General features: G+C 41.8%; 1 protein-coding gene across 6 annotated transcripts in view; it reads left to right on the forward strand.

The window, feature by feature from the left end:
• The first annotated feature begins 2,834 nt into the window (after positions 1 to 2,834).
• Positions 2,835 to 14,091, forward strand: part of COBLL1 (cordon-bleu WH2 repeat protein like 1) — a 167,822-nt gene continuing 156,565 nt past the window's right edge. For 3 of the 6 annotated variants that reach the window (XM_039241990.1, XM_039241992.1, XM_039241991.1), the window contains exons 1-3: positions 3,076 to 3,133; positions 3,257 to 3,400; positions 4,052 to 4,145. In XM_039241990.1, the coding sequence (XP_039097921.1) occupies positions 3,313 to 3,400; positions 4,052 to 4,145 (182 nt within the window). In that variant the 5' untranslated portion in view covers positions 3,076 to 3,133; positions 3,257 to 3,312. Of the gene's footprint in view, positions 2,945 to 3,013; positions 3,134 to 3,256; positions 3,401 to 3,545; positions 3,590 to 4,051; positions 4,146 to 14,091 lie in introns of those variants that run through there. The other 3 variants (XM_039241996.1, XM_039241994.1, XM_039241993.1) reach the window with 3 other exon arrangements.

The raw sequence follows: 14,091 nt of genomic DNA on the forward strand, positions 1-14,091 counted from the left end.
CTCATGGAGTATTTATATCGAAGACATGGACTTCTGACAACACTTTCTATGTTTTAAGTCAGGTTGGGGTACTCTGTTAACGATAAAAAAAAAAAACCCTATATGAAGATAAAATGATAATAAACTATTTTGTATCTATTACAGACTTGAGAATAAAGTCCTGACTTTTGGCTCCCTGTTGTCACCAATAAACTCTCATAAAGACCTAAAAAAAACAAAAACAAAAACAAACAAACAAAAAAGAGATGCTTGCCTGAGGTTAAAGAGCTTCTATGAAATACACAGTCTGAAGAGATTCATTAAAACTGAACATTACCTCACAACATCTCTGATCTTGCTATGGTAAAACCTCACACACACACACATATATACACAATCTAGGATGACATAAAATAAGCACTTCCTTTAGGAGTAACATGCAAAAGTGAGGTGCATAGGAAGATATTTACTGCCTCTGAAGTATGGCTTAAATAAATCTTTTCAGTGGCACTTACATTTGAATAAAAACATATTTAAATATTAAGAAGTTTTACATTGTCCCAATTAGTTTACAAAATATTTAGACAAACTCCAATTTTAAGTCTCCAACAATTTTTGCATTGCTCACTTTAAACAGTGTCTGTTTTTTATATAGGCATATATGTGCTTATTAAGTATGTAAAACTTTTTCTTTTTTAATACTCTCCAGCAGAAATCTGAAACCCAAATTATCATTCAAAGAGATATACAGTGAAATGGACCTTCTTTCTACCTGGTGATTTTGAAACCAACCCCATCAGGTAGGAAACCAGGTGGAGAAGAAGTCTTCTCTCCCTCAAGGGACAAACTCACTATCTGTTCCATTCAAAACGGTATGCCAAATCTTTTGAATTGAAAAGGCCTTTCCTGGTTTAAGGTCCCATTTACCTCTTACAATTGCCTCGAGGAATGGAGTCTAAGGATTTCTTTACTCCTTCATTCATTCCACAGATATTTGTGAAGAGCCTCTTCTGTTCTCAGGCAACCCTTTCAGGACACAAAGGATAAGACATAGCTTCTTAAGGTCACTCCTCTCCCCCTTCCCCCAACCTTGTTATAGTGTAACTGAAAAACTGAAAATATCATATGGGACCCTGGCCCCACCTAACAGTATTTACTGGGGGCTAAGGGATTAATTCTACCTGTGCAGTTAGGAGGGTCTTTCAGAGGAGAAAATACCTAAGCACATGTATGTTGAATGGGGGTTGAATGGAATGGAGGTGGGGAGACTTCCAAAGAGAGAGAAGTTGACTAAAATTTTGGAAACTTGGGTAATGCTGTAATAATTCAGCATAACCAGAGGGAAGGATTGAGAGGGGGTAGTTTATAGCAACAATGATTACTGTTTTGTTAGTGAACTATGCATATAATTAACAGACTCTAGGGGTCTAGGTTAGCACCATGTGAGAAGAACACCAGGTCTAGACTATTAGTGATTTGGAAAGTTGTCAAACACGATTAGACTTAAGGAAGGCTAAGTAATGCTCGGCAATCCGGGATGCTTCAGTCTTGTGCGCCTCCATCTTAATACTCACTTCGATGATTGCAGCATCCAGGAAAGAGCACAGAGTCAAGCACTGGCCCTTAAGTGATTCCACTAGGAAATGAAACATTTCAGGTCTGCTCACGTTTACTTACTCAAACAAGTTACATCACCATACCTAACCTCAGTGGGGCAGAGAGTGTAATCCTCCCCTACAACTAAAAGTTGGACAGGATAAATTGGTGAGCACTGAAAATGCCTTCAGCAGTTATGAAATGTTAGGAAAATGTTTTATGTTTCAGGTTAGACTAATGGAGTCACTATTACTAGCATGTCATAAATTAAGGTTGAAACTGATGTTTAATCTTGACTTTGTGTTTGAAAGTTATAGACTTTAGTTTCACTGTTACTCAATGCTTGCATTACTGTCTGTGCGAGCAACTGTAAAAGTCATTTAGAGGCATGACTGATTCATGAAATTGTTTAACTTCAGTTGTTTAGAGACTAAAATGCAACTTTTTCTTATATGGTTTCAAGATCTAAATAGGCAACTTTTTTTCCCCTTTCCATATGTAAAGATACATTGGAAGGAATGTATGATGCACAGAAAGGAATACCTATAATGGCAGACAAATGGCATATTGCTAGGTATTTAGCATGTTAGTTTCAGCAATCTTTTTGATTGCTGCAAAGCTTAATTAATAAGGGGCATTTAGTTAAGCATTGGTTTTACCTATCTGTTTAATTTTTACCACCTGTCGTATGTTATCCTGTCACTAGGGTGAAGTGGTAACACAGATTTGTTACTTGATGCTAATACCACATCCTTTAGGATGTTCTTTCACCTACGCTCTATATTAGTTTATTGAAATATTTTTAGTCTTAAACTGTAGTTTAAGGAAAACTTCTTAATTTCGGATTATTATTCTGAAAGCAAACTTTTGGACCCGTCAAAATTGTCTTACATCTTACAACAACTGACGTTCATAATAAACAAGATAAGCAAATATACCTGTTTGTCAGGTGTAAAGAATCATCCACAGAGCTTGCACGTGGGAACTAAAATGTACAAGCACGCAGCTGTATCTGATTCTTTTACTCCTGTAAAATTTCAAGAGGGGAGGAAAATATATCACTTGTTCTTAGTTGATGGATTATCATCACACACTATTTTCCAGTCCTCATGTCACAGCTGTTAATACGCTGAAAAAGAAGGAAAGAAATATGCCTCTGAAGACGGGGCAAGCTGAAACCTGCCGCTGATTAGAAAAATCAGTGTCACAGGTGCGCTTTTAATCAAACAGCAACCTCAGAGGTCAAGTTGGGACTGAAAAAAACCAAAGCGCGCCGGACGTGGAAGGTCGAGCCGGCCCGGAGGGCACGCGGCGGGCCCCGCGCACTTCCGCGGCAGCCCGGATCCACCCCTCCGCTCTTCACCCGCAGGTACGGTCCCTTCCTCCCCACCTGTCCCGCTCCCGCGCCCGCCCTCGCGAAGCAACGCCCTGGCGGTGGGACTGCGAACTCTCGGCCTGGGAGCTTCCTTTCCGTTCGGCTTCGCGAGACAGATCCCAAAGACCCGAAACCCGGCCGGGGGTGCGTGGGCGGAGGGACATTCCTACTCGGCCCTCGGCACCCCCCCCCCCCCCCCCCCCATCTTTTTTAAAAATAGTTTATTGTCAACTTGGTTTCCATATAACACCCAGTGCTCATCCCCACAAGTGCCCTCTATTTCTGCCATCACGCCCCTTCCCCCCCCCCCCCCCCCCCCCCCCCCCAGTTTTTGTCTCCGGCTCGCTGCCTCTCTCGCTCCGATGCAGCCGAGCCTCCCCGCCACTTCTGGGTGGCCGTCCGGCGGAGGTGGCGGCGAGCTCCGGGGCTCCGGCAGGGAAATGGGGCAGGGTGAGTGGGCCGGCTCGGGGAAGGCCCCGCGGCGCCCCGCGAGCGCCCGACGCCCTGCCTCGGCCCGGGAGAGGCTGCCACTGTCTCCTCCTTCAAGTCCTGGCTGGAGAGACCGAGTGCGGGCGCGCGGTCCGGGGGAGGGAAGAGCGGGGGAGAACGGGCGCGCCGCTGTCTCCTTCTGAACAGAAAGTAGGAGCCCTGGGTGGGAAAGAGGAATTCGCTCTCCCTACTTTTCTTCGCCACAAGTTTCCCCAGGGCGCTTTGTTTGTGCAAACTCGGCCGGGGGAGCCCGGAGCCGCCCCGCCGGCGTGGCGGCCGCCCCCGGGAGCTTCGCTTCTCGCCCCCCTCCTCCTCCCTGCAGCCGCGGCCGCTCCGCTCCCGCCCCGAGAGGCGCCGAATGGCTACCCAGTGAGCCCCACGGGGCGGGGGCTGCGGCGCCGCCTCCCCCCGCCGCGGCTGCGGGCGGCCGCCGGGACCCGAGGCGGGGGCGCCCGCGGGCTGGGAGCCGCGGCCCGCAGGTGGACGCGCACCCGGGAGGCGGGCCGGCCCGGGGCTGGGGGGCTCGGGCGGGCCCCTGACGCGCGGCCCGCCCCGCTCGGGCCCCGGCTGGGCGCGCGTCCCGCCCTGACCGGCCGGCCTCTCCCGCTCTAGTGGTGACTCGCCGCCTGGGAGCTGGAGCCCGCGCAGCGCCCCGCAGGGCGATGGACGGCGGAGCCCCCCGCGCGCAGGACGCCGCCCCAGCAGGGTAAGCCTCGAGCGCCGCGCCGCCGGGGCCCCGGGGAGGGCGAAGGCTGCGGGGCCGCAGCGCGGTTACCTGGCTGGCGGCTCGCCGCCCCGCCAGCTGCCGGGCTCCATGGCCGCGGGACAGGCAGCCGTGGAGGCTGCTTCCTCCCGGCCGCCTCGGAAGCCGTCTGGGCTGGAGGGAGGGAGGGGGGAGGCGGGTCTGGTAGTTTTGATTCCTTTCCTACTGGGGTTGCGCTGAGTTGCTGAAGGGCAGCTGAATGCCAGGAAATTGGGTGAGGAGTCCTGCGGCAAAAATTGTAACAAAGAGCCCCTTGTTTGGGGCTCTGGAAGAGCGGCGGACGATACCTGTAACTGAGCGCTTGGGAAGGGGGAAGAAAGTTTCCTGGGCTGAGGGCTGAGGCCCAGGCAGGTGAGCAGCGTCTAAGTGACTGTAAGGAAGGGGCTTTCTGCGAGCAGTGGTGTGCCAGCTGCCAGCCCGCATGACAGTTCCGGGACCCGGCTGGGTGAGCGCCTCCGACTGGGGGGGGGTGTGCGCGCCTGTGGCCAATTGCTGGTGCCAAAGCCTAGCGCTAAGTCAGACTGCAAACAACGATACTTTTCTTTGTGTCCTCACGTGTTTGAAGAGATTGGAGGGGAACGGGCTGTCACATGGTGAGTTAATATTAAACGAAGCGTATCTTCCGGCCAGATATGCTAATAATCACCTTGCTAAGCGTTTGGGTAAACAGGAATGAGAACTGGTAGTCCTGCGAGAGACGGGGAGAACCTGCAAATAACCTTCGCCTTGGTAAACAGTGAAGGCTTAACTTGGGTGCTCGGTGACCTTCTGAAGTGGGAACCCCTTTGATGGAGTATAACTTCTCCTACATATATTCCCCCAACTCAGATTTGTTTTCTGATAGTTGATCTGAAGGCAGCAGTGTCCTAAAGAGAAGACAAAGATTCCAGAAAAGAAACGTTAAGGAAAAATAGACTTTGCAACTTTGTGATGAATGGGAGTCGTGCAGTCTTCCCGATTTAAGAGAAGTCATTTTTCCCTGGAACATGACAGGCGTTTCCTTAGAAGCAAGTCACAGCATGTTTATTCATCAGAGACCATGCGAACGTTGGCAGTTGTCTAGAGGAAACATGGAGAAGTCTCAAAGCAACATGACTAATATAGAAGATATTTAATATAATGCTTACGTAGAGGAAAGATGTAGTGTATGAATTAATTCTTTCATTTTGTTAGAGTTATCTTCTCCCCTCTGCAAATAGCCCTATTACTGTTGACTTCTGTTCGTATTTTCCCAGTGTTTTCACATATTCTTTCATATATTCCGTATATATGTGAGCAGGGAAATATACTGGTAGAAAGATATCAATCATAAGAGCATGGGAACTGCAGAGATCTGTAAATTGAAGATGAGACAACTTTCAGGAATACAGAAATATATTTAGGTGACACAGAATAAGATAGTATTAAACCCGTGGATTTGAAAATGCATCAGGTTAAGGTACAATAAAAAATATGCATGTACTCAACCTTGTGGCTAGAACAATACTTTTGAGTAAAATAGGTGAGATCACATGGCTTTGGGATGCGGGAGTGAAAAGAGCTGTCCTAGTGATAAACATGACTGTAGTTAAGATGCTTCAGATTTTACTTATGAGAATTTAAATGTTCAACTGACACATTCTTGAAAATAATGTATAAAACTGCCTTTTCTAATTCTTCAACTATGAAGAAAATACTTTTAAGGAATTTTACCCTTGTCTCCAAATTTAATGAGGGCTATCTGCAAAAATGTTTCAACATCTTAACTAGAGTAACATCCCCCCACCCATGTTACTGTATCATTTTACTTTGCATTCTATTTAGAGAAGTTATCTGCAAAGTATAAACATAAAAAAATTATCTTCTTTCACTTTTCTGTCTTGTCCCTTGGCATATTCCAAGTGCCTATTATGTAATATTTGTTGCATATTCAGTATTGCTCTTTTTTCCCCGCAAAAACCCCAGAACATTAAAAATGATTTAATTGTGAGGAAAAAATATCCTGTTTATGGGAGGTGGCAGGGAGCAGTCTCACTATGTTATAATTATTAGATTTGGGAAGTATATTCCTTACTATAAAACTGGTTAAACCATGACTCATGACTCTAATAACCTGTGAGGCCTGCTTTAGTCTTCCTTGGATATCCTTGCTCTAAAGAATCCCTCTGTAATTTTCCAAGTTTTACATTGTTAACAGATCATTTTAAAGAAATCTATTGCAACTCTATATTTTACAAATGAGAATCTGAAGCCCAGAGACACTGAGTGGCTTTGCTGAAGTCCCAGAACAAATAGGTGGTTAAACCTGAAGAAAAATCTGGGACTTTGTTGCCTAGTTCAGTGCATTGTTATTATTATTTGTTGTTTGTTTTTTATCTTTCCTGACCACTTTAAGATACATTCATTAAAGTTCAGAGTCAGCTTGGGTAGGTTATCTTTAAAACTACTAGTGGTTGTGTTTTATGTAGGAAAAGTTATTCTTGCCCTGACAGATAACTTTTTTTTTTTAAACTCCTTGAAATTTAAATGTCAAAAGTGTAGTTGACCTTGCTTTGAGGGACTTTAATGCTTTGATTCTGAAACAAATTCTCAGGAATGAACAGAGGTAAAAAACCTACTTTATAATTTTGCAGCTTTGGAGCTATAGAGTTCATTGGAGATGTGTAAAATGATTTAGCAGCTGCTTGCTTAAGCTTTTATTTGAATGCATGCGGTATTGGTTCTAAAGTTTTACTGATTGTACATACTGAATTCTTGTTAGCTAACATTTATTGACTGCTTAGAAGTTGAATACCTTAGCTGAGGTTTCAACATGAGAATCACCTGGGGATCTTTAAAAACTAATAACTCTGCTCTCACACCTACTACCTCTTCTGATTTTACTTGGCCTGGGCTGAGACAGGTGTGGAGAGGTTTAAACGCTGTTCCAGTGATTGTAATGTGCTGCCAGATCTGAGAACTATTGATTAAGTAGGTTTCGACATCTGAGATGGATGTGAAGCCATGGGCAGAATGGAGGCTGCTGTTAATCATTTTTAGGCAACTCACTTTCAGCTTTAGTTTTTTTTTAAATTATATTTAGATGCTTTATACTAAATAATAGTATATTAAATAAGTAAATATTTTCTACTCCTTTTTGAGGAGTATATTAGCTCTGTTTTGCAGTTGTGGGAACTGAGGCTCAAAGAGCCAAACTAGCATCCTCAAAGATACACCGCTGTAAGGGATGAGTGAGTAACAGAAACAAGATCTGATCCCAAACCTGTGTTCTTCTTCAATAGGTATGTTGGCACCCAGTGTTTGCCACTGTGGATTACATTGAATCAATTGAATCTTTAGCCAAAGAGTATTTTATTTAGAGTGGCTTTATTAAGTGTCCTGTCTTCATTCTTTTAAAAATTACATTTATATTTTTAAAAACTCCCACAAATTCTAATGCATATGAAAAACCCCAATGCCTAGAATTTAAACTGAACATCAGGGTGCCTGGGTGGCTCAGTTGGTCACGCATCTGATTCCTGGTTTCAGCTCCGGTCATGATCTCACAGTGGTTTGTAAGTTCAAGACCCACGTTGGGCCCTGCACTGATAGCAGAGCCTGCTTGATATTCTCTCTCTGTCTCTCTGTCTCTCTCACACTCTTTCTCTAAATAATAAATAGTTTTTAAAAAATGAACATAAATATTTGGTTTATGTCTTCAAAATAATTAAATTTTCATGTGTTTGGATGATTTAATTTAACTCGGGAAACTTTTGTCATGTGACAACTACTTTTGTTATTAGGTAGTTATTAAAAATTTAGTGTAAATTGAAAGGGAGGTGTTTTTGATTACCAAGTAAGGAAAATAAAATTAAGTCAATACTAGACTTCTTATCCAAAGTCTAATTTCCTCTAAATGCGTTAGAAGACATTGAATAATGTTATGACCTTAGTACAATATTAAAATGCCGGGTGTATTTATATAATATAAATGCCAAGTTTCATGTGATTGAGACCACTGCTTTTATTTAACTAATTAGTCAAAACTTGTGAACCCTTACTTTACATAAAACACATTTTTCTAGGCACTAGGAGATTAGCCCCTGATAGTAAGAGCTTTAACAAAGAAATTCTCTGTAACTATGCACGGGAAAAAAAGGAATATGATGTTAGTATAGAAATGGTACTTTGATATTTGCTTTAGAACATTATATTTATGCTCAAAACTTAATATACAATAGCCTAAATCACTGATCAGCAAACTATGGCCAACCAAACTAAATCCAGAAGGCTGAAAAGCTGAAATGAGCCCTTCAGCTATTTGTTTCTTTAAAAAAACAGACTGCAAGTTCTTTTTGTGGTAAAATACACATGACAAGATTTATCGTAAACATTTTCAAGTGTATGGTTCAGTGGTAGATTCATACTGTTGTAAAGTCGGCATCACCATCCATTTCCAGAACTCTCTTCTTCGAGAACTGTAACTCCATACCTGTTAAACATAGTTCCCATACTCCTATACCTGCAAAGCCCTGGCGGCCACCGTTTCACTTTGTCTCTGATTTTGACCACGCTAGGTACCTCATATAAGTGGAATCAAGTAGTCTCTATCTTTTTTTGTGATTGGTTTATTTCACTTAGCATAATGTTCTCAGAGTTCATCCGTATTGTATCCTATATTAGAATTTCCTTCCTTTTTAAGACTTTGCTCATCCATTTATCTTTGGATGGACACTGGGTTGCTTTATGTTAGCTTTATTGTGAATAATGCTGCTAGGAACATGGGCATACAAATATATTTTTTTAAGTTTCTAATTTTTTTTTCTTAGAATGAGTGTGAGAGGGGCAGAGAGACAGAGACAGAGAGAGAGAGAATCTCAAGCAGGTTCCATGCTCAGTTCAGAGCCTGATGTGGGGCTTGATCCCATGACCCTGGATTCATGACCTAAGCCAAAATAAAGAGTCACATGCTCAACTGACTGAGCCATTGATGTTCCTCTACAAATATCTTTTTAAAACCCTGCTTTCAGGTCTTTTGTAGTAGAACTGTTGGATCAAATGGTAATTCTGTTTCTAATATTTTAAGGACTATACTGTTTTTTATTGTAGTTGTACTATTAAACATTCCTAACAACAGTTCACAAAGATTGCCAACCCTTGTTTTCTGGGGTTTTTTGTTTTTGTTTTTTTGATAGTCACCATCCTAATGAGTGTGAGGTGGTATCTCATTGTAGTTTTGATTTGCATTTCCCTCGTGACTACCGATGTCGAGAATCTTTCCATATCTTTATTGGCCATTTGTGTATCTTTGAGAAATGTTTACTTAAATTCTTCTATTTTTTAGTTAGGTTTTAGATTTTTAGAATTTTTGTATATATTCTGGATATTTCTTATCCTCTGTTTCTTTAGAGTTTATGGGCACACAGCAATACCCACTCATTTGCATATTGTCTATGGGGACTTTTACATCATAGTTGAGTATCCAGATAGAGATCTTATGCCCTACAAGAGTAAAAAATTTTAATCCTGTGGCCATATATAGAAAAAGTTTGCTGACCCTCGTGGACTAACTTATGAAATTGATAAATGAAGTAGTAATTATTTAATCCAAATTTATTTACTGGCAGGAAGACTTCTAACTATTGAACTTTAGTATAAATTGGAACAAGATGATTAATATTCTGTTTGCGTAAAAGACGATATATCCAAGAGTAAGATGTATAACATTTTGCAGAATGGTGATTAGTGATTGTTTCTTTTAAAAAAAAATGTTTATTTTGAGAGAGAGAGAGTGCACTTGAGCACAGGTGGGAGTTGGAGAGGGGCAGAGATAGAGGGAGAGAGAGGATCCCAAGCAGTCCCCATGCTCAGTGTGGAGCCCAATGCAGGGTTCGATCCCAGTACTGTGAGATCATGACCTGGGCCAAAAGTAAGAACTGAACTCTCAATGAATGCTCAAGTGACTGAGCCACCCAAGCACCCTGATTTAAAAAAAAAAAAAAGTTTATTTTTGAAAGAGACAGCACGAGCAAGGGAAGGGCAGAGAGAGAGGGAGACACAGAACTCTAAGCAAGCTCCAGGCTCTGAGCGGTCATCACAGAGCCTGACTCAGGGCTTGAACCCATGGACCATGGGATCATGACCTGAGCCAAAGTCTGACGCTTAACCAACCGAGCCATCCAGGCACCCCTGATTTTTTTTGTTGTTGTTTTCTGCGTTTTTTTTGTTGTTGTTGTTTAACTGAAGGCTCGGGCTTGGCCTCTTGGCCAGCATTGTAGAATTTTAACATATGATATTGCAATATATTTTAAAGAGAAGTTCTAAACTTCTATGAAGACACTTTTATGAAAAATGAATAATACATAGTTAAGATGTTTAGGAACAAATGTGTCTCAGAGGAGCTGGACCAAAAGTTGAGAGAGTTCCTATCTAGGCCCATGCATCTATACCTATTTATTTTTATGAGTTAAGTCAAACTGTCTTTATAATTCCAACAAGTGTTTTTGTTGTTGTTAAAGATATTTCATATCTGTAAGCTTTTAGTGTTCCAACATTAATATGATAGTTGTTGTAAGACTTTTTTTTTTTATGACTGCTTTGCTAAATTTTTTCCCATCTGTTACAGTAAAAATAAACTAAAAGTATGGGAGAAAGAAGTTTCCCAGGACTATTTATAAAGGGCCAAATGTCTCCAGTTTTTCATACAAACTTCATCTGAGGAATGAATCCCTTGGAAAAGATTCTCAAAGACTGACTAGTCTTTGGAAAACTGCTAGAGTGAGCTTGGGTCATTTATTATTAGTTTCATATAGTTTAAGTTCATAATGCTGTTTGTAAATGTAAATAAGTTAAAACTATTTAATAGCTTTAGACATCTAAAAAAGCTGTAGAGTTCAATTGTGAGGTAATTTCACAAAGAAAGTTCTTTAAGATGGTCATCTCAGTATTAAGACAGCAAAGAGTGAGTGTGAGAAAAAGTTTAAACTCAGCTCATAGAAAGCTGAAAACTTCGTGCTGTTTGTAGCTTTTAATACATTTTAAATCATTGAAATATTTACAAAGGTCAGAATTTCCAGTTTTCATTGGCAATAAATTAAGGCATTTGGGTTTTGAATATATGTGGTGCCCTGTGTTGGGCAATATCCTGATTATATCTGTGCTTTTCATGCTAGACAGCTCAGGGATATTGCTTAGAGATAGGCCTTCAGAAATTGGTGGGAGGAGAGCATATACTACAGAACTGGGTTGGTTTCTTGGCTGCCTACTCTTTAGAGAAAAACATGGAGCCACATTAAGGCTTTCAGGCTTGTGGTTATGAGTAGTGAGAATAGAGGTGCTAGGGGAAGAGAATTGCCTCAGAGTCCCTCATTTTAATTCTTTCTAGTCACTCTTGTTCTTTCCCTGTTAGAAACATTCTGCCCGTTGAAATTAGAGCTTCAGGGATAATGTAAACAACTCTCTCTCTCTCTATATACATATGTGTATATATATACGTATATATGTATATATGTATGTATATATACATATATATGTATATATATATATAAACTATTATATGTAAAGTACTGTGGTCCCTGCCCCTTATCTGTGGAGATATGTTCTAAGACACTTGGTGGATGTCTGAAATGGGATAGTACTGATCACATTATGTGTATCATTTTTCCCCTATGCATACACACCTGTGATAAAATTTAATTTATAAGGTAGGCACCATAAGAGATTAACAAACTAATCATGAAATAGAATAGTACCAATAGAAGCTATATGTAGAGGCCACTTTTAGGCAGCAGGCCTGAGCAATGGAGCTTAGAGAGGGCCCATGGCCACCAGCGTGGATCTGAATACAGACAGGCCCATCAGGGCACCTGCCTCAAAACATGAGTAGGCCCTAACTGACCAGTGGGCTTTCCACCAGGTACCACAGTTACCAAAATGGGAAACAGACTTACCACCGGATACCACAGTTCACAAAAAGGAAAAATTCCTTAAGGCCCCATAGGTCCGTCCTCACCTTCCCTCTAAAAAGAGATGCCACCCACTGCTGCGTTAGACAGTGTCTCATTTGCTGTCCTGCCTGCAACTCCCTTGCAGTGTATTTGATAAACTTCTATCTCCTTTGTTCTGCCTCAGGTGAAATCTTGCATCACCAGTGCCACTGGCTTCCACCCCATCGTTGCCCCGCACCTGGAGTCCCCCATCTGATAGAGGGAGACACCACATTATAGAATATGTAATAGAAGTTATGTGAATGTGGCCTGTCTCTCTCGCTCCCCTGTGCACTCACGTGTGCGCCTTCTCTCCTCACCCCCTCAAAAATAGTGGCCTGAACACCCCCCTCCTGTGATGATGTGAGATGATAGAATGCCTTTGTGAGGAGATGACACGAAGTGAACGATACAGTGCGAGGCTACAATTGACCTAGTGACGATTCCCCGGGAAGGGGCTCATCTGCTTTCGGGCTGCGGTGGGCCACAGGCAACTGAAAGAGCAGAAAGTGAAACCGCAAATAATGGGGACTACTGTCTGGGTTAATAGGACAGAGGTTTTCATTCATATTTGCCTCAGACTTGTAGAAAATTATTTTGGACAGAATTAAGAGTGAAATGTCATAGTTTGAAGGATTTGATTTTGGAAAATAACCGAAGTGCTTCAGAGGCAACCCTCTGAAATGGGGTTGAAGAAGAACCTGAAGTAAACTACTGTGGGTCCATGATATGAATACGCCTACAAAATAGTGATTCTGATTTTCAGTATAGTGTACAGGCTGATTGCCAACAATATCAGAATATGTCTTTAAAACGGTAATGTCACTGGAAAAAGTGCATTGTTTTTCAGTGTGATTAATTTGGAAGATTAACACTCATGTGTATGTATTTGAGTGTACTTGTTAAAATTATACAATTTCAGTTTATAGCCTAATAGTACAGCTCTGCACTTAATACCAAAATATATTTATAAGGAAGTAGACTTAAGATGCTAAACCTAGATGGGACATTTGTCACCAGTCCTTGAGGATTTTCATCTCCCTAACCTGCATACACATGCACACATGCTATTATTTCTAGAGAAATGGAAGTGAGGAAGTATGAGATGACCCCAAGGGGAGTAGTGGTGACAGGAGCCAGAATTTTAACAGCTGCTACAGTTGTGTATCAGTTCAGATTTGCTGGAAAAACAGGAAATTGTATTGCTAAATCTGAGCATGGCCACCACCCTTCCATTCCCACAGCTAATGGATGTGCTGTAGTTTCTAGACCAAATTAAGTCAACAGTGGTCAAGATAATTATAAGAGCCACTGAATTCATTATTTCCTTTGTGTGCTAAAGTAGAAGTGTCAGAGAAAGGAGCAACCCTTTGTTTCTCACCTTGTTCTTTTATGCCAATAGTCAAGTATCGCTGCTTTAATAGAATTAGGAAAGTGACAGGGCGACTGTCTTAAAGAACCTTCTTGTCTGATGCAGCCCCCATTCTCCAGAATTCATGGTTCAGTTATTTACTGGCAGCAAAACTCCTGAGTGAATTGCCTACTAGATTATGGGCATGGTTTATTCAGTCTTTCACTCTTCTGTGAGATGTTCATTCCCAGAGAGCAGCTAGATGCCTTAACTTCAGGTGAAAGTCTTTTTGCTGTGCTTCAGGAGGGCAAAGCTGAAGGTGGCATGTGAAAAGAAACTAATTTTTAAATTTTATGTGGTGATCCTATGCTACCAGTCTTCTGTCTTCAGTTTGCTCTTTCTCTGAAAGAGGGCAGGTTACCGTGATCGTTTTATTACCTATGAACATTTCCTCCTCTAGGAAAATTAGGTATGACTTTGTTTGACTGAGGGGGGAAAAAAAACCCAAAAACAAAAAACAAAAACCTGATCTGAAAGGGGGAAATAGACTGATTTTCCCTTCATATCTTAATTGGGACAAATTTTGTATCTAGAA

This window comes from Hyaena hyaena, unplaced genomic scaffold, assembly GCF_003009895.1.
Source record: "Hyaena hyaena isolate Hyena2069 unplaced genomic scaffold, ASM300989v1 scaffold_207, whole genome shotgun sequence".
Lineage (NCBI taxonomy): Eukaryota > Metazoa > Chordata > Mammalia > Carnivora > Hyaenidae > Hyaena > Hyaena hyaena.